The 21,591-nt window shown below is 52.2% G+C and overlaps 9 protein-coding genes across 9 annotated transcripts; 6 read left to right on the forward strand and 3 right to left on the reverse strand.

The window, feature by feature from the left end:
- Positions 1-345: 345 nt before the first annotated feature.
- On the forward strand, positions 346-2,758 carry HER10_EVM0006990 (uncharacterized protein; the record flags this gene model as incomplete). The annotated part of the gene is made up of 1 exon (XM_035476558.1): positions 346-2,758. The coding sequence occupies exon 1, from the start codon at positions 455-457 to the stop codon at positions 2,756-2,758; it is 2,304 nt and encodes a 767-aa protein (XP_035326221.1). The 5' UTR covers positions 346-454.
- An 809-nt stretch (positions 2,759-3,567) lies between these two features.
- HER10_EVM0001882 (uncharacterized protein) lies at positions 3,568-4,202 on the forward strand (the record flags this gene model as incomplete). Its single annotated transcript, XM_035471616.1, has 1 exon — positions 3,568-4,202. The coding sequence occupies exon 1, from the start codon at positions 3,630-3,632 to the stop codon at positions 4,200-4,202; it is 573 nt and encodes a 190-aa protein (XP_035326069.1). The 5' UTR covers positions 3,568-3,629.
- A 365-nt stretch (positions 4,203-4,567) lies between these two features.
- Positions 4,568-5,080, forward strand: HER10_EVM0009196 (uncharacterized protein; the record flags this gene model as incomplete). The annotated part of the gene is made up of 2 exons (XM_035478692.1): positions 4,568-4,944; positions 5,020-5,080. Exons 1-2 carry the CDS (start codon positions 4,658-4,660, stop codon positions 5,078-5,080), a joined length of 348 nt encoding a protein of 115 aa, XP_035326286.1. The 5' UTR covers positions 4,568-4,657.
- An 810-nt stretch (positions 5,081-5,890) lies between these two features.
- Positions 5,891-7,966, forward strand: HER10_EVM0002640 (uncharacterized protein; the record flags this gene model as incomplete). Its single annotated transcript, XM_035472344.1, has 1 exon — positions 5,891-7,966. The coding sequence occupies exon 1, from the start codon at positions 5,954-5,956 to the stop codon at positions 7,964-7,966; it is 2,013 nt and encodes a 670-aa protein (XP_035326096.1). The 5' UTR covers positions 5,891-5,953.
- An 83-nt stretch (positions 7,967-8,049) lies between these two features.
- HER10_EVM0006918 (uncharacterized protein) lies at positions 8,050-13,304 on the reverse strand. Its single transcript, XM_035476490.1, has 4 exons — positions 10,092-13,304; positions 9,104-10,015; positions 8,788-9,050; positions 8,050-8,737 (listed from the first exon to the last, which is right to left on the reverse strand). The coding sequence occupies exons 1-4, from the start codon at positions 10,340-10,342 to the stop codon at positions 8,223-8,225; spliced, it is 1,941 nt and encodes a 646-aa protein (XP_035326216.1). The 5' UTR covers positions 10,343-13,304; the 3' UTR covers positions 8,050-8,222.
- HER10_EVM0000822 (uncharacterized protein) lies at positions 11,818-12,922 on the forward strand (the record flags this gene model as incomplete). The annotated part of the gene is made up of 3 exons (XM_035470590.1): positions 11,818-12,483; positions 12,534-12,576; positions 12,672-12,922. The coding sequence occupies 3 exons, from the start codon at positions 11,818-11,820 to the stop codon at positions 12,920-12,922; spliced, it is 960 nt and encodes a 319-aa protein (XP_035326031.1).
- Positions 13,305-14,262: 958 nt separating the features above from the next.
- Positions 14,263-15,497, reverse strand: HER10_EVM0009869 (uncharacterized protein; the record flags this gene model as incomplete). Its single annotated transcript, XM_035479341.1, has 4 exons — positions 14,263-14,461; positions 14,514-14,920; positions 15,037-15,218; positions 15,257-15,497. The coding sequence occupies 4 exons, from the start codon at positions 15,495-15,497 to the stop codon at positions 14,263-14,265; spliced, it is 1,029 nt and encodes a 342-aa protein (XP_035326306.1).
- Positions 15,498-16,437: 940 nt separating this feature from the next.
- Positions 16,438-18,282, forward strand: HER10_EVM0011963 (isoamyl alcohol oxidase; the record flags this gene model as incomplete). Its single annotated transcript, XM_035481370.1, has 3 exons — positions 16,438-16,987; positions 17,040-17,905; positions 17,956-18,282. The coding sequence occupies 3 exons, from the start codon at positions 16,438-16,440 to the stop codon at positions 18,280-18,282; spliced, it is 1,743 nt and encodes a 580-aa protein (XP_035326362.1).
- Positions 18,283-18,794: 512 nt separating this feature from the next.
- Positions 18,795-21,002, reverse strand: HER10_EVM0008935 (endoglucanase B; the record flags this gene model as incomplete). The annotated part of the gene is made up of 5 exons (XM_035478440.1): positions 18,795-18,950; positions 19,037-20,211; positions 20,270-20,401; positions 20,457-20,804; positions 20,855-21,002. The coding sequence occupies 5 exons, from the start codon at positions 21,000-21,002 to the stop codon at positions 18,795-18,797; spliced, it is 1,959 nt and encodes a 652-aa protein (XP_035326278.1).
- Between the last annotated feature and the right edge of the window lie 589 nt (positions 21,003-21,591).

The raw sequence follows: 21,591 nt of genomic DNA on the forward strand, positions 1-21,591 counted from the left end.
TACGGGCCCAGGGGCATCATCAACCGCGTCAGTCGCGACTCGAGAGTGGCAGAAAGGGATGCGAACAATGAGAATAAGGAACGCCGCCAAACACGCGAGACGGTCGCAGGCCCGGTCGACTTTTGTTTGGGACGACCGCGGCTGGGACGGGAACGATTGGCTGAACGCGCGGGTGCGGAGCGCGGGGCGGGCGGGGCCGGTAAAGGTGGGTCCAGAAGCCGGGGGTGAACTCAATCCGCTAGTCTAGAATAGGAAGTGTGTAAACAACAGCTCCATCTGGGCATCAACAACATGCTCATCGAGTACCAGGTATGAAAAGAAGGGAGTGGGTTGACATACGAGACACACGATATAGAGTTCAACAATACCTTGATCTTGTTGAAAGGAGTGTTCATTCGTGTTCATCTTCAGTCCCGTTCTGCCACAAGAACATCGTGACTTTGCCTGCTCTTGTATGGGACTACCCCCTCCTTTAAACCCGTATCATCAGGGTATTCTTTGCTCAACCACCGAGAACGTCAGTTGCTTCACCATGACCAACGACGACCTGCCCATCGCGTTACGGCGCACACGCCGGAGCATGCCCGCATCCGCTCATGAGCCTTCACCAGCTCCAGCACAATCCCAAACACCACGCAAGGCACCAAAACGCCGAGTCCGCTTCTCAGACCCAGGCCCATCAGGATCAACAACACCACGAACAACCCGCACCCTCTCAACAGGTCTCACACCAATGATCAACCGCACATCTCTATCCCGAGGAGGAGTCGCACCCACCCCATCATCATCATCATCCTCACGCCGCCGTCACTCCATGCCAAATCCACCCTCCGGCGCGGCATCAGACCTCCCTCCAAGTGGCGAAGTCCACTTCCTCCCCCTCCGCCAAGTCCTCTCAGGCCGCGTCCAGCGCCGCATCCGCCGCAACGGCCTTAGCGAGGAAATGAACACCATCACAGCCGAGAAGCGCGCCAGCGCAAAGCAAGCAAAGGAACAGCTCCAGACTCTCCGCGACCAACTCCGCCAAAAGGATGCGGAAATCTACGAGCTGCAGAATGCTACCATCATCCTCGACACGGAGCGCATCTGGGCTCTGGAGAAGGAGGTTGATGACCTCAGGAGCCAGCTAGCGGACAGATCTTCTGCGTCCGCGGCAGCGAGGCAGAAGAGCTGCTTCGACTGGACGCTCGCGGCGCGGGACCCGTTCGCCGACGACTTTATGGAGACGGACACCGTCGAGGCGGAGTCGGTGTGCGGGGAGAGGGTGCAGTATGCTGACGAGACGGTGTTTGGGGAGGCGACGATGGCGGAGATGGAGTGTAGTACGCCCACGCGGGTGAGGTCTTCGTTCCTGACGCCGCCGCTGACGAGTCCTGTTGCGGCTGGGCCTGCTACGCCTTCTTCGCTTCGGGGTAAGCAGAGAGTTAGGGTATCGGCGCCGTCGGATGCCGGTGTGCAGGCTGACTTCCCTGATCCAGAGAAGAAGCGGCTCGAAGAGGAGTTGGCTTCTTTGAGACTGGAGATGTCGAAGCTCACCGGCACGTTGGAGTCGTACTCTGCTCTTACCGAGCGACTATCCCAGAAGCTCGCCGCTATTCCGCCTGAAGACACGGCGTCGGATTATTCCATCGCTACAATCGAGACGCAAATCACAAGCCTCCTACGTACGATTTCCGACCGCACCGCCGCGCTGCAGGACCTCAACGGATCCCTCTGCGCCCTAGGCTTCCCCGGCTCCGATGGCGCCGAGGTCGTGACCTCGCTCTCAGCCGCGCTGCGAACCGCCCGCTTGGAGCTGGAGTACCTCACTCCCGGCGAAATCACTCTCCCGCTCTCCTCCCGCGGCGCAGAGGTTCTAGATCTACTGCTCACGAGGCTGCGCGACCTCGCGAAGCGCGCAAAGGAGGATGAGGCGTCGATAGACGAGTATCATGAGCTGGAACTCTCTCTCCGCCAACAATTGGGTGCGCGGGTCGCCGTGATGGGCGAGCTAGAAACCGAGCTTAAACGCGCGAGGAAGGGACTTCAAGAAAAAGACGGCCATGTGAGCGAGCTCGAGGTCAGCGTCGAGAGGCTCAAGGGCGCGGTGGCGGGCTACGTGCGTGACATCAGCGAGCTGGAAGGCGTCGTAGGCAACATGGAAAGCGAGAACCGCGACGCGATGGCGACCAAGGACGCGCAGGTTGAAGTCGGGAGACGGGTTCTGCGCGCCAAGGAGGATGTGATCGCAAAGCTGGAGACGAAGCTTTCGGATGCGGTGGCGCAGGGCCGGTCGTTGCGGAAGAGGCTTACTGAGGCGGAGGAAGCGAGGACGAAAGAAGTCGCGGAGGTGACTAGGCGGGGTGGTGCAGCGCTGGCGGTAAGGGATGCGAGGGTTAGGGAGTTGAGGGAGGAATTGGAAAGGGTGAATGCTGGGTTGAGGGCTGCGCATGAGGGGATTAAGGATTTGAGGGTTGAGAAGAGGGGTTTAGAGGGGGAGATGGTGAGGGAGAGGGAGGCGGCGAAGGGGGTCATTGAGGGGATGAGAGGGGAGCTGGAGAGGGTTGTTGGGATGAGCCGGGAGTTTTTGGGACCCGGGGCGGAGGATGAGGCCGGAGCGGATGATGCGGGGCCGAAGAGTGGAGCCATCGGCGGGTCGGAGTCTGGAGCCAAGAGGGGCCTGCTTGCGGGAGATTTGGCGCGGCGGTCATCCGGGAGAAAGAGGAGAAGGTATGACAGCGGGCTGGGATTCCTGGAAGAGGATGAGGTTGATGCATGAAGTTAGCTGTGCGAGCCATGGATTGAGGCATTGCATGCGTGTATGGCGCTTGAGAACCACTCACACAAGATTTAGAGGAGGGCGTTTTGGCGCATGTTCCAATCGTTTGCCGGTAGTCGCGGCGGTATTTCTTTTGTCGGTTGTAGACTTTATCTTTGCTTTCGCCGGGTTTGGGTAGACAAACGGGCGGGGCGTTGGAATGTAACGGGATTCAGTTGATATCCTTAGCTTGACGCATGCGTGTAAACGTGGGCCACTTTCGCTGAACACAGATTTAAGCTTTGATTGAGCCTGGCAACAATTGATGCTGCTTCGAATGGATATTGTGACTGAGCTTCGAGGAGTGTCGTTGCGTTTATCGTCGACTTGAGGTCATATCATGATGCTCGATTGAGGGCATGTATTCTTGAATGCATGTATTATCGTTGACTTATTCTCCCTTTTACAGGGCATGTATTCTTGAATGCATGTATTATCGTTGACTTATGGTTTCTCCCTTTTTACAATCTTTCCTCATAAATTCTCACTTCAAACAATTTCAACGCAGCTAATAAAGCTCTTGACGGGGTTTAATCAGTGTCCTACCCGCATTCATTCAACGTCTTCATGAACAAGCCGCTTCCGCATCATTCCACAGTCAACATCAAAACCCCCACCAACTGCCGCACCCACCCGCACCACCATCGCATCATGACATCTTCACGAGCGGTAACACAAAAACGGCCGCATGCGTGCAACACCAGCCCGCAACCCGCCAACGTGTCCTACATGAACATCAAAAAACAGGCCCTCCCAGCCCCTTTTCCTTCTCTCAATTCAGTCAACCTTTCAATCCAAATCAAAAGATCTAATTTCCCGGCCAAATTCCTCCATGTCTTCTTCAGATTCTTCACCAACATCCCAAATCGCTCCTCCCAACGATCCTCCTTACGCCAAGCACGACAACCACAATTCCGCAGAAATGTTACCCCCCAAAGCGAAATTCGTCCGCGAGTTCGAGCGCAACAACAGCCTCACACGCAAATCCACATCGACATCCACAACCCCATCCTCCAAAATCTTCACCCACAATCTAAACTACACCTTCACGGCCCCCTCGGTCCCAGACATGACCTACTTCGCCCGCATCCTGCACTACCAACGCTACGGCCACGACGGCCTCGCCTGCTCCGGCGCGTGCTCGAGTAATTTCACGCTGCCCATGTACGAGAAGCAGGAGTACATGTCACCTTACCAAGTACGATACACGGAGCGCCCCGGTTCGCGGGGCTCGTTGAAGAGTGATAAGTCCTTTGATGTCGCGGGATACCGGCGACAGCTAGCGGCTGCGGGGGTGAGGAAGAGAAAGTGGAATACGTTTTGGGCTGTTATTCTTGCGTTGTTGATTATTTTCTTTGGGGCGGGTGTTTTGGCCTTTGTTCTATTGTCGATTCAAGTGAGATGACTGAAGCTGCATATTAGTTTTGCGACGCAAAAATTTGGGTTTGAGGCGAGCATCTGTTATATTTTTGATGGAGGTTCTTAAAAGTTCTACTTGGTGTATAGCAAGCGCTCCGTGTCTCTCAACGACCAGGAACTCCGATGAGTTTCCGGTCTATTAACTAAGGGTTAGGAGTTTCTGGAGGGATTGCTAAATTGTATTAATCGATTGATTTTGCGTACACTTGTTTTTGACATCTTTAGTGGCTCTTTGTTTGACATCCTTCTAGTCCCTACGCCCTTGCTGACTAAAAGTTTGTCGATAGTGCCCCTCCACCCCGCTTTTCCAAACCATCACGACTAAGACTTCGACATCGCTATGCGAAGAGTTCTCGGTCCAAGTGCCTATAAAGCCCAATCATTCGCTCACATTACCTTAGAAACATCAAAGCCAATCAAGCCATACCATAACACTTCAAGATGACGACCTCTATCGGCGAAACCTCGCTCCAAACCCTTCTCTCAACCCTTACCACCGTCCTCCACCCGGAAACCTACGTCTTCGTCACCCTTCCTGCGGACGCCCCACTACCGCCCCTCTCTAAGATTCAACTACTGTTTAGAGAGTCCGAGGGCGTTACTCTCATCACCACTCTCGATACCGCGACAGCCCATAAGTGGGACTATGCCTTCCCCTCAAAGATGATTACCCTCAACGTGCATTCAAGCCTGGAGGCTGTGGGATTCATGGCTGTTATTGCCACGAGGTTGGCCACCAAGGGGATGGGGGTCAATCCTGTCAGTGGGTATTATCATGATCATTTGTTTGTTCCTGTTGGCAGGGAGGAGGATGCTGTAGCAGAGTTGAAGGAGCTTGCTCTGGAGTCTGGGAAGGGAAAATGAGATCTAGCAGCCAAGGGTCAAAACAATTGCTGTATGCTTTGAGACTTTTTAGTGGCCAGGATTGAATCAAGTAAGAGAAATTCTAATGTGAGCCTATCTCTGGAGACAAAGAGGCGCAGACTTTGGGCGTAACAATACATGGTGTACATTAACGGACTACCACAATCTTGGGAGACTGGGGCACACAGGTCAAACTATGAGCGAAGGAAAGGCTCCCAAGACAGGGGTCACAACAAGCTAACCAACATTTTCCCAGCGTCTGAGAAGCGCCCAGTATGAAGTAGTCTCTTCCAGCAGCCCTCAGCTCTCGACACCATACTTCATCTCACCTGTGTGATCTTCGCCCGTCAGTATACTTTGAAAGTGAAATGTTAGAGAAACGTCTTCCAAATTCTTGTGTCGCTGTGAGGTAACCTTTCAAACGGCTGATCCCACGGTGAGGGATGAGGCGCCAAGGAAACAGAGATAGGCAGCAAGGCGGTATCGGTATTGGTCCAGGCTAGGCTGTCCGAGAGAAGCTTAGCTTGAACATGGGGAACTGCAGGTCCAACTCCAGAGGCGGACTATCAGCGTATCAATCCGCTCACTCTTGCCGCCGCCTTTCAGCTTGCCGCGATCATGCAGGGTTCAGAAAACAAGCGGAAGGATTGACCAAAGAGATGCAACCTAGCAAGTCAACTTAATCATATGATAACATTGATCAAGTGCACTGGCTTCCCCACAGCTCCCGAGCATCACGACTTGGATTTTCTAATTCACTGGCTCACCACCTTCTTCTCTTGATCCCGACTCTGAATCCCCTTCACATCTGAGACTCTTCTCTTTGACATTTTATGACGATCAGCGAGATTTCACTTTCCATACTGATCCCACATGGAGCAATCGGAGCCTAGGCTTCCAAAGCCTCGGACCAAGCAGTCTAAATCCAAACCTGCGCTATTTACAAACTTTTACACGCCTGAAAACTCAGACTTCTACGCCAAGTTCAAATACCGACCTTTGGACAAGAAATATGAAGAAATTCGACTCCTCGATGTTGACCTCACTGGGGGCAACAACCACCGAATGATCCATCCCATTTCTTTAGCAAAAGCTGGGAAATATTGTGCCATCTCGTATTACTCGGGCAATCCCAAAAACACCGTGCCGTTCTGGATCGAGGGCATAAAGATGAACATATTTTCCAATCTCGCCAAAGGAATCGAGAACGCTGCCAGCTTCTGGAAGAAAGGATCACCAAACCAGCCCCTGCGAATCTGGGTGGATCAGATTTGCATCAATCAGAGCGATTTACCAGAAAAGTCGCACCAAGTCAACTTTATGCGCGAGATCTACCGGAACGCTGCACATGTATACGTATCAATGCCGGTGAAAAAGAACCTTCGTCCCGTTTTCGAATGGCTGACGGGTCTTGCGGCGGCGAGGACGACGAAGGGGTACGAGCCATCACCAAACATGCTCTACGAGAACCCGCCACCAGAGCCAAATCTCCCGGGAAGATGGAGAGATAAGGTAAATCCAGAATGGCCAGCAGATTCCTGGGAAGACATGTACCATGTGATCAATCATTCTTGGTGGAGCCGCTCGTGGGTTTATCAGGAATTCATTGTCGCGTCCGATGTCTTCTTTCTATTTTCTGACGAGGTCTCGATGCCATGGAACCAGCTCCACCCCATTCTGTCTCTTTTCATGGAACTGGACACCGTCAATGCATGCAAGGAGGCGCTACAGAAACGGGACCAGGCTGATGACACCATGCATCGGTACAAAATCTTTGCCAGCATCAAGCCCATTAAAGACCATCTTCGCAGCGCATTCAAGGCAGCCTGTGAGTGCTGTCCTATCTGCTTCTACGATGATCGCTTCTCTGGTAAACCCTTTACTCCGACCCGGTGTTGCATCTCTTCATGCGTTTGCACTGCCCATGTACTTAAAGCTGCTGCGTACGCTGTACCTTGGACCCTCGGCTGTTGCTTCTTTCGCTACCCTTGCTGTCCCGGGTACGAGGCCCGGACGACGCAAAAGTTGAGAAGTAGAACAAGTTTGGTGGGAATGAAACACCATGTCCAGCGGTTAAGAACAACAAACGCTAGTCGAGCACTTGTCAACAGGGTCATTGAGGGTAGAGAACTATGGGAAAGGCAAAAGCATCAGATCAACTTGTCTTATCTTCTTCAGCACGCACGAAACACCGAAACGTCACAGCCGAAAGACAAGTTCTATGCCTTTGTCGGACTGGCCAACCTCGGGAACGAAGTGCCAATCCGGTACGAGCCAAGTTACAGCATCCAGGCAGTGCTCATCGACGTTGCTCGTGCGATTGTGGTGCACGAGGACGCAGGCCTCAACATCTTGGCACAAGCAGGTACGGCGTCACACAGTCGAGAACTTCCCGAAGGCAAAGACGCACTACCGTCGTGGGTACCAGATTGGGACAAGCGGGAGGATACCGAGAGGCAAAAGTTCATCGACGCCTTGGAGCTGCCGCCTGCATGCACCGCAGGCACAACGCACAGCTCCAAAGCCTCTCTGGACTTTTTGGAAGACAGACACGGGAATGAGAGGAGAGTACTCGTCGCCGCGGGAACCCAAGTTGATGTTCTTGGAAGCGCCATTGACAGGGGCGATGACGGCTTTCTGCCTTGGAAGTCCTTTTCTAGTTCGGATGGGCAAAGAGTGATTACGACGACGAGTATTGCGCATTTTGGGGATGAGGTTTGGGTTCTTTACGGCATGAGCTGGCCGGTCGTGTTACGAAGAAGTTCGGCTGACGATTCCACAACGCTCCTCGCCATCGCTATGGTGCGTGAGAATGGTCAGCCTCATCAGCTCATGTTCGGAGACAAGAGCCTTTCACGAAGGGCGGATAGAGTGGTCATAGTCTGAGGACTTCAGTTCATCTTGGTTGGAAGTGAGCTACCTATCTGTATGTGTGGACAGGTTGAAATATACAGAAACTCTAATATGACTTCATGTTCAATGGGCCTGTTTCCATCCTGTAAAAATTATTTGAAATTTGAGCCTTAATTTTTCAGCTACGACTGCGCATCGTTCTCGATTTGCAGGAAGCTACCACGTTACTCAGTTGCGGCCACACCATCCATCATCCTAAGCTTTTGCGACCCAGCTTGATCAAGTGGTGTCATTTCAGGTCGGGAATGTCCTCGAGGAAATCCGTCGGTTCAAGAGGTCCCCATTCAAATGACGCCCACTCAAACGGGTCCTGCTCAGATTGTGCAGCCCAAAATGTGTTTTCCGGTGGATATCCATCAGGTTGACACTTTGAAAGTGTAGTATCAGAAGATTTCGAACCATCATAGGCCGCAGTACTGAAGAGATCTCCGTTATGGGCTTGCGTCTGAACATTGAGAGTTAAGTTCGGGGAATAGAATCTCTCGAGAAGCGTGTTTCCCACCGATTCAGTCTTCTTCGACTCTTCATTGCTGTCGAAGAGCATAGAAAATTCGTACTGTCGAGAAAGAGAGGCTTGGGCTTCCCTAACAATTCCCACAAGTTGGCTCGTCATTTCGTCTTCCAAAAATCCCATTTTGTCGAGTTCGCGTCGAACAGCCTGAGGAAGTTCTCTATCCAAGAACTCAGAGTATCTTTCAACTGCCGGATCTTTCCGTTTTGCATGACTCTCCGGTTCTTCATAGTCTGCGTCATATCAGTTACAGTGACGGATGAATCAGATTGAGACGACTCACAAGGACTAGGTATTTCCCGGGCGCCTGGAAATAGTATCGAGTACATTTCTCTCCACTTTTCAGCTTCATTTGTCTCCCCGGATCTTTGTTGTAGCCGTTGTTTCTGATACTTATCGAGCCATTCCATCTCGGAAGGCTCTTCTCTAATGGCGCATATCTTCTCTGCTTTCAAATGTTCAACTTGATCCATTTTCGAATTGAATGGTTCACGGCATCGAGGGCAGGTTGACAGCGGCGCCGCATGGCAGCTGTAGATGTGATCCCTTCTGATGGATTAGCAACAACCGATACTTGGAATTGGGCAAATAGGGCTTACTCGAGAAGGTCCATCGTGGGCCATCCGGGCCCTGAGCAGCTCCGCCATTTTGGCGAGCAGAACCTCTGAGGAAACCTCTGATAATAGGGACATGGAAATCTGCGTTCCCTGTTGGCTTTCTCATCCGCACCGATTCCCAATGAAGGTAAGCCTCTACGTTTGTTCCATTTGTTGGACGACATTCTAGATACTCTACTGAATTTGGCTTCATTCAACCGCTCTGGAATGTATACGGGATAGGATTGTGTCAGGATGTCTTCGTCCATGAAAGGCGAGGATGGAGAGGGGAGGGTAGGGAATAATATCTTCCATAGTTCAAACCATTGCTCTACCTTAGATGAACCTCTTTTGGCTCTCCAAGAAAGAAGTACTTGTTTCTGGGCTGGATTGATTCCTTCTGGTTCAGGTTTTGAAGAGTGATCGTGCGTGCAGGACCTTTGCCGCAAGTGAACTGTATAATCGTCGTTGGTGTCGAAGGTTTCCATACAGATTACACAGTGAATCGGCTGCACGTGACGTCGAAGTATATGTTGCTTGACGTATCTGATCTCCGAGAGCGTGGCACTGTAACATAAGCGCTGCTTGTTTGGATCCAGTTTCCAGAAAGGACAGGCAAATTGGTGTTGAGTGCTCTTTCCCTTCGTTCTCTTGCTTGTGGAGGCTTTGGGGTCCTCATCGTCGCGGTCAGAGTCGCCGTCATTGCTGTGTGACCTCTTGCTTGGTCTTGGTTGGTGGACATATGGCCTTGCTCTCGCGGATGAAGAGAGTTCTGAAGCTCCTCTTTTTGAAGCAACGGCTGATGAAGATGTCTGAGGGCTTGTGGAGACAAAGCCTCTGGTGTTTGCTTTCTCAATAGAAGAAATGCCGGAGTCTGCTGTACAGGATAGCCTGGAGCGTTGCAATACATAGGATCTGCCGAATCGTTAATACCATGCTCGTTATTTGTGACTAGCCAATGATTTGGACTGGAATCGGAAGTCGTGGCTACCTAAGATAAGCCGTTATCTTGGAAAGCTGCGGCGCGAGGTCACATGACGCTTTCCACGTGCTTTCCCCGGGGTTGCCCAATGGGGGAGTGTGAAGTGTATCCACGGCCATTTGGCTGTTGTACTGGGGGATAGCGAGCTGCTCGCGCCGAGGCCATGTGTGTTGAGTGTTGAATCCGTAATCTTCACGCAGCTGTCGTACTTGATGTATGGCCCTGTCATCGAATGTCATGGCTAGACACGGAACAGCCATGTTTGATCAAGTGCGGAACCAAACCGCGGGGGATGGGCTAGCCTAGTAGCTGTGTAGAATGACAAACGAGCCAGCAGATTTGAGCCGAACAGGATTTCTCTTGTGACCGGCCAAACAACGCTTCAAGGGAGCGGTATCGGCCTCGGGTAAAGTAGCACTTTCCTGTGATCCGGAGTAGATAATAGGCGAGAAATCATGTAGAGCACATCGACGATGGGCTATTAGACGAGGTCTTTGATCAAACACGAAAAACAGACACATTCACAAATGACGACAAAAGAGGGGAAGTCAAAAGTGTTAGGAAACTGGGCTGCGCGAGAGAGATTGGAGAGTGGTAAGCCCCGGGTCGGGTTATCGTGTGGCGTTTGTTGAGGGGGTATCATTGGACAGACTAGCTGTCACCCTCAACCAATCACGACTACAAGATGATTTCCCACCTCGTACTCTGGCTTGTAGTCTTACACTCAGTAAATATGTAGAGATACATGTAAGTCTGTGGACTGAAACATGTCAACGCTGAACGTCGTACACCGGCGAGTGGCATTGCAGCAAGCATCCTTGCCTCCTTGACGGCATCGTCCGCCTGCTCCATTACACCATGGCGTCGTATAACGAGTCGAGGCTCGGGCGAATTACCCCTCCTTTCCTTAGCTTGGTCATCTTGAAATTCTACAGGTGTGCGCAGGCTGGTGGCCTCTGTAAAAACCAATCGGCGATGACGGCGAGTTGAGGAGTTATGCGGCGGCTCCCACCGCCCAATTGGACCAAGGTTGCCGTTATCTACGGTTCTTGGTCAATTGGTAACCTGGAAAGGGGCCTGAAAAAGGGGCGCTTGTAGTGATGAGTGACTGGCGAGCCCCTTATCGGTTGAGCCAGAGGCCCTCGGATGGGAGAGGGACGACGACGGTCTGCGTCGGGATGCAGAACAGGGGGGGTGACCAGACGGATGTCATCGACCGAGTTGAAATGATGTTCGAGAATTTGGGGGTCTTTGGGACTCCCCCCATCGCAAGCTTGATATCGTAATTTCCATTGTCGCCCCCTCTTCCTCGCACACAGTGTTTCTCACTCACAATATCCCATTCATTGCCAATCATATCCAGGACAACAGAACTCCAACTTGTTTGGGAAGTGAATGCAACGTTTTCAGATCGTGAATACTCAAGGCCTCAGGTTAGTGTTGTGCTCTCGTATCTTTCTTGGTGGACGTTGTCGACAGTCAATGTCTTGGGCCGACGCTGGAAGCCACCGAGTGGTGCCGACCGAGTGGGCTAAAGGTGTGATGATGGATCAAGTCCCACATACGCACGATGCCATCATGGAGAGCACGAGTTGGGACGGTACCCTATCTGAGAATGGAGACACAACGTAGAAATGATGAAGCTGACGATGGCACACTAGTACCACCCATCATTGTCGACTTCGTCAACTCGGCTACGAACAAATCAAAAGGAGAATATAGAGAATTTAGCGGAATGCCCGTTCAGATCCTCAGAGACGCCGGTGCCAACTTGGCCGCGTGCTCCAGAAGAGTGCGAACGTACTGTCATCGACTGTACCTTCGCATCCTTGGACGAGACGGTGCTCCTCGGCAGGGTGAGGATGTTCAGCAGAGGGGTCGCGTCGCCAACCCTCTCGTCATCCTTGTCATAGAAATTTTCACAACTGACTTCTCCGTGTCTCGAGCAATGGTTGCTCAACTCGGCTTCGGGTTCGTGTACGGTGTTGCAGTCAGCGCTCTTCATCTGCCGCTAGGACCCCGAACTCGCTTGAGAACGGTTCTCGCTTTGGCGGGTGTCATGCCCGCGGCCGTATACCTCTTCCCTGGCGGCCCGACGCTTCATGTCCTACCCATGATCATCATCTCCGCTGCGGCAGGGACTGAGATCCAGCACAATCTCCTTGTCCGGAGTCGCACTTGGACAGCCGACTCGGTCCTGCGACCCCAGAGCTCGGTGGAGTGCCTCTTGGTGGCTTGGCTGATTGCCGTTGGAGGCAACGTCAAAGAAGCCAGCCACTTTATTCAAGCTGGCGCGGTGCTTTGCTTGGATGTCCTCTCTTCATCGGTCGCAACCAGGTCTTTGACGAGGTTCTTCCTCCGAGTGGTCTTGGTGACGCTGGGGTTGGCGTGTTTGGTTCAGGTAGGTTTACCTCGTCGGGCTGAGGCGAGTATGGCTGACCGATGTCTAAGCAATTCCTGCCTTCTTCGACACCCAAGAATTTGGACCGCCGAGGTGAGGTCACATGTTCTTCTCAAGGACAGAAAGGTATGTCGATAGTTGTCATCTCATCTACGTCTTTATCCCGAGTATTCTGATCGTTGAAATAGGCTGGCCCAGGCCTGAAGTCCTGATGGTGATCGGCTTTTTCGTGACACCCGGCATGGCTGTTTTGTACAAGGACGTCAGAGAGGTATTCATCCCTAGAGTGTACAACTGGGTATTTCGTAGACAGAAGGTACAGGAGGACGAGGAGAATCCCGCGGCAAATGGCGTTCTTCCTGTTCAAGACAACCAGCTCCCAGCGTGGGGTGATATCGAAGAAGAGCTTCGAGCCGGGATTGAGCAGTGGATGGACTGATGTCGTTTTTGGCGACCGCATCGTAGCTACTGTATAAGCTGCCGCGGCCGAGGTTCGATCGGGGGTAAATGATATTTACGGGCATGGTTTGGTTTCGGCGTTACTGAAGGGTTTTCATGGGATGTGTGTTCAATGGCAAAGAGTGTATAAATACATCCTGAAGGACGGAGTATGGAATAAAAACAGAAATTAGAATGGGCATTTAGAGCACGATGTGAAGCGTGGTTGATTCGTGTAAGCCAGCAAAGGACTTGTTTTATTGATGAGCTGTAAGCGTGGATTGGAGAAGACGAAGAAGCGAAGGGGGATCAAGAAGCAGGTAGAGAATTGAAAAGAGTTGGAAACAACTGTCATCTATTCCACACATATGCCGCATTCAATCATCCCATGTATAGCCAGGCATCAATCGCCATCATTTTGCGCAATCTCCTGGAGGCAGACGGGCCAAATGTGGAGAGATCAAGTGCTGCGAAGCGCACAGTTGTGCACTTAGAGCTGTGCGCTTAGAATGTGCACAGTTGTGCGGGTGCGGTGCAAAGGCGCTTCAGCTTTGTGGATACCTTAGAGAGAACCCTGAGGGAATAATCAGTGGCAGGTAGGGCAATCTAAATGCCGGTTGCTAGGATCAGTACCGGTAGGACGATCTGGCACTACTAGCCCCTTCGTGCAACTTGCCAACTGTGACAAGCGTTATGCGATTGGCGTTGTCTGCTGTCTGATACAAAAGGCACTGGAACCAGTAGAATCCTGTAGTTACCGTCAATCTCCAAAGGTATCCGGAGGTTCTCCCTTCGCTCGATTGTCGACCCCAGTAGCTTGAGGGTAACGGAAATGGTGAGGTACCTAGGAAAGGGCACTGCGGCATTGATGTAAACGGATATGGCGTGGAAGCCATGTAGGAGTTCCAGGGTGCCCCCAAGATAAGCTCGAACGGACCTCCGGAGCTTCTCGGCCTGGTCGGGTGCCGTGTTCGATTACTCGCGAAGCCAGAGGAACGTTTAGCGGCGAGAGGCAAACCGACCCGGAGCCGAAATGTGGGGCAATGCCGGTCGGGGCCTGGCAACATCCATCTCCTTCAGCTTGGGACGTTATGCTGCTACTCTGTATACTGGATACGACGCTCGATGTAACATTTACACTTGATTATGGGACTAGTCTTGGAGATGAATCCATCGTACGCGAGATTCATATTTTGCACTGAGAAATCGCATTTCTAACGACGCGCAAAGACAGACGTGGTTCTTATGATCTGTGGCATCAATACCAGCGCAATTTCGATCATATGCATCAAAGCTAGCTTTTCTATAGCTTCTCCATTACGAGTATTTTTGCAAAGTATTCTACGTCATCTGAGCAGCAGAGATCTCATGGATAAAGTGCTGCTTCGACCTCAAGTGCGACAATACAGAGCCATAATACGTGTACGGGCCACCCGGCAGCCGTATTACCGAATTTCGCAGGTCATCTCTCGCATGCACACTCGCCGTAGTTCTCCAAGCTTTCATTATATCATCATCAACGACACCATCGTCCTGAGTACTCTTCCGAGTAATCTCAGCAAGCCCACTGTCGACTTCGTAGCGAAATATACTGACCTGCGGCCTGCCCGTCCCAAATATTCCAAATCTCCATCGGCTCAAGCTTCGGCATCAGGCAAGCCGCCAGCGCAGCCAACAAAAGCAGCGTCTTGATCTTCATCCACCTCTCAACGGCTTCATCGCTGTCGCCGCTCTCGCCAAGAAAAATCTCGGCAGTTAGCGCGAGCGTCTTCAGTTCCGGGAAGCTAGGTGCGTTGTTCAGAAATTCGTCGGCATCGACGGTAAAGCAGAGCGCTAGATGCTCCACAAGAAGACAACTTTGCACAATGGAGCTTACTAGTTCTTCTCCTTTGACGCCTCTATAGAAAACACGCGCAAAGTAAGGTGTGCTTGACGCTTCGTGTAGGATTGCCAACTTCTTCAGCGAAGGCCTTAATAGCTCCGGAGTGCATCGAGATACCTTGACCTTGGCCCATGTGGGCAATCCAAACTATGCTCGTGTGACCAAAGGGCTCAACCTCATCTTATGGTGCAAGAGATCCCGTCTCGAGATACTTCGAATACCTAGTGATCGACATCGTCATTTGGCGTATAATTGTCATACCTGATGAGCTTCGCCAGCGTATGGGAGCTCATCTCGAGCGTCAATCCTTCTCCGGCCTGATCAACTTCCCATGACGCCAAAGTATTCCACAGGTATAGTGTAGCTGTAGCAAATGGGCTGCGTGATTGAATCCAGGGTAAAGTCGCGTCATCCTCTTCGGGGTGACGCTCCTCGAGGCGAAGCCAGATGTACCGGACGTACTCCTCAGGCTTTGCGTGTGCACCCTGAACGGAATGGGATCTTGCAGCCGCAGAGCGAAGTTCTTCAATGCCAGGCTCTCGAAGAAATCTAGCCATTCTTTGAATACGCCGGCGTAGCCAGCTATGCCGCGACTGGGTGAGGACGGTGAGCTGTGGGCATTCGCGACATGCTTCAAGATCTGAAGATGCAATTCTCGCGGCAAAGAAGCCCGACGTGGCTTCGCGCCATTCATGTTCACCTTCCGTTTTAGAATAGGGCCCGGTGAGAGAGAGTGAGGTGCTGTGTTTGGAACGGAATTGCTGGATGAGGAGAAGTTGGTAATGTCGCGAGTCCGCACTGTAGCCGCCGCAAGCCTGCGGGGCATCCCCGACCTTAGCTATGCATGTTCGGTCGTAACATGCTGTTAGCATCCATCGACTCGTAGTCATTTCTTTCCTGTTCTTACTTGATCTTGATTTGAAGCGACAAGCGCAGCGCCTAGGCCGCTAATCGCCGGCTGACGTTGATTTTGATCTGCTAGCCGACGCACAGAATAATTGTCAGGGATCCACTTCGAACCCCCTGTACGGCGAAAGCGAATACGATACGGGATTACGAACGCGAAATACGAGGTATAGTCTAGCGAAGTGGATTCAAGTGGCTGAGGTCCTACAAGACGAGGGACTTGCATGGGTATGAATTATTCTTACGGTCTAGGGTTAGGAATTAGACCATAGTATTGCTCAGGGTCGAAGCACGGCGCGCGGCGTCTGTAGCGCGCGGAATACTATTCGGGGGCCTAACAATGTATACTTAAATTTTGTATCAACACCTTCATAGCCAAGCCACCCGTATGATACCTAGATATGTCTTTGCTAATGTGGATATAACTAGCGTTCTACTAGGACTCGCTATTTCGTACATACAAACCGAGTGAAGAGGTCGGCCCCTGTTTAGCGATGCACGCTGCTAATGTGTTGAGAATCCCAATCGTTGCAATTCATGGGAGACATAGCCATGGCATTCCTTGGCAAAGTTCTAAAGTGTTGTAAATACTGCATTAGATATTTCGAGGCGTTGCCGGTAACTTCGGGATTGTCTCTGCAGTTGAGTAGATAAAGAACGTTGCTTTCCCGCTTCTAGCATTCATTATCACTTATCTACATCTGAGTCTCATTTGGATCTCCCTCATCATGAAGGCTAAACTTCTCCCTTGCTTCGTTACGTACCTGTCAGTACTTGTCTTTGGTGCTGTCTCCTCGACTGTGGCCCCAATAGGATGCCGGAAGCTGAGTACAGATCACGACTGGCCCGCTCCCGAGGTTTGGGAAGCCGCCATTCCAGGCGTCATCCGGCAGAATGGTAGCGACGCCCATGGCAGGTTTCCTGACTACCGTGTGCGAGCTGAAAACGCTTCTATTGTCCAGGCAGCCGTACGATTCGCTTCGAAGCACAACATTCGCCTCTCGGTCATCACCACCGGTCACGATCAGCTAGGCCGGAGCGATGCTGGATCTGGCCTCATTATTGACCTATCCCTCATGAACAAGGTCAACGTTCTCGACTCGTTTACTCCAACAATCAATGGTGCTGCCAGTCCTGAGTATTCTATCGACGCCCCGAATGTGATCAATCCCAAGCAGGGGGTGGAAGCCGCTGTCACATTCCAGCCTGGAGTTGCCGGGCTGGCTCTCAACTATGCAGTATCTCCCTCAGGACTCTTCACCGTCAGTGGTGCAGCCGGTATGAAAAATCTCCGTGGACAGTGTTTCCTTGAGAACTAACGCAATCGCAGCTGGGGTGGCTGTCTCCGGTGGTTGGGGACAGAACGGCGGCTACGGCCCATTAACTGCGCAGTACGGTCTCGGGGTTGACCAGTGGCTTGAAGCAAAGATTGTGACTCCAGACGGAGAGCTCAGGATCGCAAACAGCGTGTGTAATCAAGACCTTTTCTGGGCCATTCGTGGAGGTGGCGGAGGAACCTTTGGTGTAGTTGTCGAAGCCACTTGGAAGGCACACGCTGATATTCCCATGACTGGGTACAATTGGTACATTAACTCGACGATCACAGGTTCGAATGTGTTCAACTCAGAGACCGGAAGTACGCCAGTCAGCGGCGCCATGCAATATCTGTTCAGAGAGTTGCCCAGACTACAAGAACAGGGCATCAGCGCTTTTATTTACGTCGATGTTAGCTCCGTCAGGTGCTACGCCGTCCATCCCGGAAATGCCTCCGGAATCGCCAACGCTAATGCCGTCTGGGGACCAATCCTTTCCAAAATGCAATCATATCCCGACATGACTCCATTCCAAACCAAGCCTTACAACTTCGACAACTACAAGGACTTCTTCGATACGACATATGGACCTCTCATGCTCGGAACGGGTCCGAACCCCCAGCCAAGAAATCACGGAATTTACCCATACGACAGCCGCCTCCTAGCTCCTGAGCATCTTCGAGATCCAAGCATTATAAGTGCGTTGAAGGGAGGACTTGGGACTTACGGAGTACTCATGACCGCACCGGGTCAATCGCAAGGCTCTGGCGAAGACACCTCGGCGAATCCGGGGTGGAGGAGAGCGGTGGTTCACCTCGTTGATGGACCAAGCGCCAGCGGACTGCGAACCCTTGCTCCAGACATGGGTGCCTACATCAACGAGGTATGCTAAGTCCGGCAACAGAGTGACTATAACTAACCTTCCTCGTGCAGGCAAGCGTCGCAGAGAAAAATTGGACCCAATCCTTTTGGGGTGCCAACTACGCCAGGCTGTCAATGATCAAGTCGAAATATGATCCAGATATGGTGTTTTGGCAAACTCCGGGGATCAATGCTCACCACATGCAGTCTATCGATGGACGAGCATGCTTAGTTCTCCCCCCACCTTTGACGCCACCTGAAGTTCCCCCTCCGAGCGATCGAGTTGTTCCTGCGGATCCCATAGCAGACGCGCAGTTCCTCTTTGGCTCATTGGAGTTGATTGGTGTCAACTATCCGGCTCCAGGTACCCAGATTGGCTTGCAGTCTGAGCCAGCCTAGTTTGATACCAAAGATAGGCAGGCTTTTTGGCCATTGTCGGGTTCCTGAAGGCGAGACATGGGGTCGGGTAGGCTTCTCGCCGCCAGAGGTTATTCGCTTCATTTCGTAAAGTTCGGTGTTTATTAAGAGGCGGATTGGAGACATTAGTTGTGCATCATCATGGGTTGAGTAGAATTTTAGAGTAGCAACTCAGTCTTCTTCACGTATTGTTCAAGTTCAAAGTGGCGTGAAAATACAGAATTCGCCGTCCGCCATCGACATAATGCATTGGTAAAAGCTTCACAGCGACTACGAAATTGGTCTGTTGGTGTCTGAGATCAGGGGCGCCTGTGGACCAAAGCATGGGAAACTTGAGAGTGAGTGTTATCAACTACCTATTTACAGAGAACGTAATAAGCTACAGAACATTTACGAAGAAAACGAAATCACACTTGACAAGCCCGAACTTTTCATGAATACTGATTTGCTCGAAGCTCACAGCCTAGGAAGCAACTTCGCTCCAGAACAGCTACTCATGGGTTCAAAGTATAAGTGATGTTGTTCCCAGGAACCCTCGGGTAGAACTCAAAGGTAAACGTTGTCGCCTTCCCAGCGGAAATAACAGCCTGAACGGTAGCAGAAGGTAGGATGATGTTGCCGCCGTCAAAGTTCCACTGCCCGTTGAAAGTCTATTCTCAATGTCAGTACGTGCTCTTCTATTGCTCAACCCAAGGGAACCATGGTTTCCATAATCCGTTTGGAAAGGATGACTTACGAATCGAGCCTGCTGCAACGGTCCAAGGTACTGCGTCCAGTCATCAAACAAGTAAACTCCATCACTCCGCAAAGCCTTGACAGCAGCAACCGTCTTAAGTCCCTTGTAGGTGACGGGAATCTTCAAGTCGGCGCCCGCAACGGCCGTGGAGCTCGTCACACTCGCCACCGGGACATCCCACTGCACGATTTCGACCTGCGACGTGGCTCCCGCGGAGAACGCCAAGGTCAGGTTCGCCTTGCTCCCCGGCGCAGCAGCGGCACTCAAATACTTGGACAAGAAGGCGGTCCTGAAGGTTATTGAGGACGCCGATGCGGTGTAGTCCGTGTTCGCAGCCAACGTGGTTCCAGTGTTGGTCTTCACCGACTGCAACGTGTTGCCGTTGAACAACCAGGGGAGAGTCTGGTCCGCCGGCGCGGTGCCCACCTTGTTCCAGATGTATGCGGATGATGACTGTGTCGTAGCTGATGCATCTGTAGTGCTATCCGGCAAGGAATTCTTCACTCCCTTTACGGCAGTGTTCAGAATCGCCAGCGAGGTCGGGTCCCGCCAAGTATGCGCATTGCGATCAAGATGATCCAACCCGTTATCCCAAATCACAACAGCAGTATTCAACTCCGCCGCCGTCCTCACAAACTGATCCGTCCACTTCCACCTTGCAGCAGGCTCAGTATTCAACGGACTCGCGTCAAACTCCCCAATCACCAGCGGCACATCCGTAAAGTTTCCCCTCACAATAGCCATCTCGTTCCTCATCGCAGCCTTATCCGCATCCGAGCCCCAAATTGTCTTGCCCCACGCCGAGAAGATAAAGTCGTACGGGCTGTAGACGTGGTAATGCAAGACCCAGGGATTCTTGATGCTCGCGGGGGCTTTGAACCACTGCGTCGTCTTAGTCGCGTCCATGCCGCCGCCGACGAGGTTGACGACGCGGCGCGTGTTGAAGCCGCCGCTGTCGGCGAGGGCTTTGAGGAAGAGGTCGTTGAGGGTGTTTATGCGGGCGCCGTGGTCGGCTGTTGTGGCTGGGGGTTCGTTGATTGATTCAAAGGAGACGAGGTTAGATTTACAGGCGAGCTTGCGGCCGATTTGGAGCCAGAGGTTGTAGAATTTGTCGTTTAGGGTTTGCATGTCTGCATCTGAGGTCGCTTTTGTCACGTCGGCCCAGTTCCAGGAGTCTTTCCATGTTGTGTAAGCACATCAAGACAGCAGATGGGCCAGACTGGGCATTCTTACCGTGATGAACGTTAGTGAGAACGTAAAGGCCCCGGGCAGTGGCCATATCAACTACGTCCGACACACGCTGCAGCCAAGCTGTGTCAACGGTATAATTGGGCGCTGCGCTGGTGAAGTGGTCACTGTAGGTGACTACCGGACCATTAACATCAACGATTACTGATTGCCGAGGTAGACATAGACTCACCTGGGATGCGAACGCTCTTGAATCCCGCAGCCTTGACATCATCAAAAGTCTTCTCGACGACGGGTGGATTGTTCCAAGATCCCTCGTTCGGAATAGCGTCGAGAGTGTTGCCCAGGTTCCATCCTGGGCTCATAGCCTTGACATAATCCGCCCCCGAGATGTCGCTAAAAGAACCAGAACAAGCCGTGGGCGCGGCACTGGCAGATGAAGATCTAACAGAGCTTGTTAACTGAGATGAGCTTGTCGCGCGTGAAGTAATGGTTGTTCCAGCAGCGGGGGGCTTCGAGGTTGACGTTAGAAGAGTGGTTGGGGAGGGTGAGCCAGATCCCTCGAGACACTGTGAGTACCCTGGTACTGAAATCAGATGTTGCTCACGAGAAACTTGTGCAGAGACTTACAGTCATTTGCCTTTTCGCAATGCCATCCTGCTGTACACGTCGTCGGTCCCGTCCAACCGCTACCACCGCATTGGCCGTACGGCGTTTGCTGGGCGGAGGCTGTCCGGGCCAATGCCAACAGCACGGCGAAGCTGATGTCTGATCTCATCGCCAAAGATGAAGATGTTGGGTTGTCTCGCTCACAGAATGATGAGAACATGACACCTCAGCGTCGTCTCGAGGGAGCCTGGCTGGTTATACATGGAACGCCGTAGCACTTGCCTACCGTTCGTACTCAAACATACAACAAAATCATTTCTCATCACCGGTCGGAAGTTGACTTACAAGGCCAAGCCTACTGCCAAAACACGCAGCACTGCGCTTGGTGGAAAATTGCACGAAATCATGGGCGCGAATCTAGGTAACGAATGGAATGAGCCGAGAAGCTGCAATGGCGGCGGCGAAGAGAGCGGAGGGTGCTCCGAAACGAGACGATGAAGGTACAGGAGATGCAGAAGTGATCCGTATTCAGCATGTAGGCGAAAGCCATTCTCTTTTGAGGGCGGAGTGTCGCTCTCAGAGTGCCCGAAGAGGAAACATCACGACACCAAGGAGGGTCGTATCACGTAGACTACCGCTGGCCGAAAGAGGCAACTTTACTTGCTTGCCTCCGTTCTCCGAGTTACCCCTCAATCAGAGGCCAGGGGCAGGGCTACGCAGATGGCAGTCGCCGGTTGGAGTCAATTTACGCTTGTTTC

This window comes from Colletotrichum scovillei (assembly GCF_011075155.1).
Source record: "Colletotrichum scovillei strain TJNH1 chromosome Unknown Contig00012, whole genome shotgun sequence".
In the NCBI taxonomy this organism is placed as follows: Eukaryota; Fungi; Ascomycota; class Sordariomycetes; order Glomerellales; family Glomerellaceae; genus Colletotrichum; species Colletotrichum scovillei.